The 2,451-nt window shown below is 46.3% G+C and overlaps 1 protein-coding gene across 1 annotated transcript; it reads right to left on the reverse strand.

The window, feature by feature from the left end:
* Positions 1 to 21: 21 nt before the first annotated feature.
* DACRYDRAFT_53736 (uncharacterized protein) lies at positions 22 to 396 on the reverse strand (the record flags this gene model as incomplete). The annotated part of the gene is made up of 1 exon (XM_040775198.1): positions 22 to 396. A coding segment is annotated over one exon (375 nt), but the record flags the coding sequence as incomplete, so codon positions are not given.
* Between the last annotated feature and the right edge of the window lie 2,055 nt (positions 397 to 2,451).

The following is a 2,451-nucleotide window of genomic DNA, read 5'->3' on the forward strand; positions in this document are numbered from 1 at the left end:
CAATGAGCTGGTGCCCTGACAGTGTGCCATGCAGCCACCTGGGAGGAGCAAAGCTGCAATACCTGAGGAGGCTACACAGAGAACAATCTTTCCCTGTGAGCACAGCTCTGCACAGAGTGCCTTGTAGACAAATGTCTTCCCTGTCCCCCCAGGGCCTTGAAGCCAGAAGGTCTGTCCATCACCTGCATGTTGGGTGATCTCTTCAAAAGCAGCACTCTGTTCTGCATTCATCTGGTCCTTCATTGTTGCTGCCATTTCTGCCATCTCCACTTGATCATAGTCCAGTTGTTCTGCAATGAGACAATTTTGATGAGGTGCAAGACACTGCTCCCAGTCTGTTTGGAAAGGAGGAAACTCACCATTGTACTTTTCATTGGTTAAGCTGGAGCCTTGCATGTGAAGTAACTGATCAATAAGGAAGAGGCCATAGTCAAGCACATCACCCTGTGTTGTATTGGGGAAGTGGTGTTGCAGACAATGATGAAGATCATCACAGAGATGGGCCTTGAAGTGCTCCCACAGTAGTCCAGGTGAAGCAGGATGGCAATGCTGAAGCATTGTGACAAAGAGAAGTCATAGCTGTGCTCCTGTTTTCATATTGCATGCTTCCTCCAAGCATTCAAGCCATTCCTGATCATCTTCCAGTAGCCCTAAAGCATTGCATGCTGCCTTGAATGTTGGGTACAGAACCCCTTGCACAGTCCTAAGGTCTTCAAAGGATATTGGACCACACTTGTGTGTGAGGAGTGTGTGGAGATAAAAGTGCTTGTCAGCAGTTGGTTGGACAAAGTACATTTGACCAATTGCATATTGTGTGCACCAGAAGGCCCAGCACTTCTCCTTTAACTTCCATACATAGCTTGTTGGAAACTCTTGATATGTGAGAACTTGCTGCTCTGGTAGCAAAGATGCATTCATGGCAAAAAACTCTGTGAGCTTTGTGCATGCTGCTGCACCACATTCCACAATATCTTGAACTTCATCATTATCATTGAAGTAGACCATGTGTTCTCCTGGCAGATGCACTGGAAGGCAATAGACTGAAGGCTTCTCATCATGCATTCTGAAAGCATGGAGGCACCAGACAGCTTCAACAGGGCCAATATATCTTGCATTGGTATAACTCTTGACTTCATTTGTGACTTCAAGTGTTGTTCAATCCTGCCCCTTGTAGACATACTTGTGGATATACTTCACAGCACCAACTGTAAAGCAGAATTCAGCATTGCAGTGTGCCTGAACACACTTCAGAAGGTTCCTAGAAAGCTGCTTAGTTCTGGGTTCAACAGAGAAGTTATGCTGATAACTTACTTTGGGTATGGCACAACCCAACAGTTGTCCAGTTGTACACCATGCTTGACAACATGGCACTCATTATCAGGCCTCTTGAGTTGAACATAAGCATCTGCATCCATGCATGTTTCAGGGGAGAAAGACTTGGGGAAGCCCTTGCTGCATCGACCATCCTCCATGCATGGTGCATTTGGGAACTCAACTCCACATGGACCATGCATCATTTGTGTTGTCACCAAGCTGTAGAGCTCTGGGTCTTCTTCTTGTGATGGAATCTCTGCAGAAATGTGCAGATCAACCTCTTGAGGTGTGCGTGGCTTTGAGGCTTGATCAAGGAAAATCAACAGATGCATGTGCAGTAGGCTGCGTTTCTGGTACTCAATTGTGTACACTTGTGCAACTGCTTTTCCAAAGATATTGCCTTTGTAGATCAAATCCAGCACCTCATTTTACTTCAGATGAAAGACTTGAGCCACTAAGTCAGGTTGGTCTTGAGCTGTCTGGCCAGGAAGGAGGTTCTTGACAATTTTGCGCCATTTTGGATTTGCAGTGAGCATCAAGAAGATGTCAGGGTGTCCAGCCCAGCAAACAATTGCCATGGAGTCCTGGTATAGCTGGTACATAAAGCGACCACTGGAGACAAAGGAGGAAGGCAGAATAACACACCTGCCAACTTGTGAAAGCTCATGTGTGTGGTCATTATTTGTGACTGCATCTGCTGAGCCATTGTACACTTCTGCTCAGATTGTTCTTTGGTTAAATTCAATCCAATGCAGGCGTGCTTGCTCCACACAGGCCCAGGCATCGACAATGAACTGCTGGAATAGCCTTCCACAGTGGAAAAGGTGGAATGCCCATGGAAGGTTGTGGAAATGAAGGCAGTAGCAATAATACTCCATTTCTGTGACCTTTGTTCCTCAGGACATTCCCTGTACCTCTGCATCATCTTCTTGCTCATCTCCCAGCCCATCTTGCTTGCCCTAATTTTGCTGTACAGCCTGCCCAACCTTTGGTATAGCCCAATGCCATCCATGTTCACCATTTGGGAATGCCAACACATAATGCAATGGCATATATGCAGGGTTGCCAGTGCTCATAATTGTGAGCTGTCCATCTGTGCGATTATGTAGCTGTTAGGGCAACACAGGCTGACTAAGT

The sequence above is a fragment of the Dacryopinax primogenitus genome, assembly GCF_000292625.1.
Source record: "Dacryopinax primogenitus strain DJM-731 SS1 chromosome Unknown DACRYscaffold_11, whole genome shotgun sequence".
Lineage (NCBI taxonomy): Eukaryota > Fungi > Basidiomycota > Dacrymycetes > Dacrymycetales > Dacrymycetaceae > Dacryopinax > Dacryopinax primogenitus.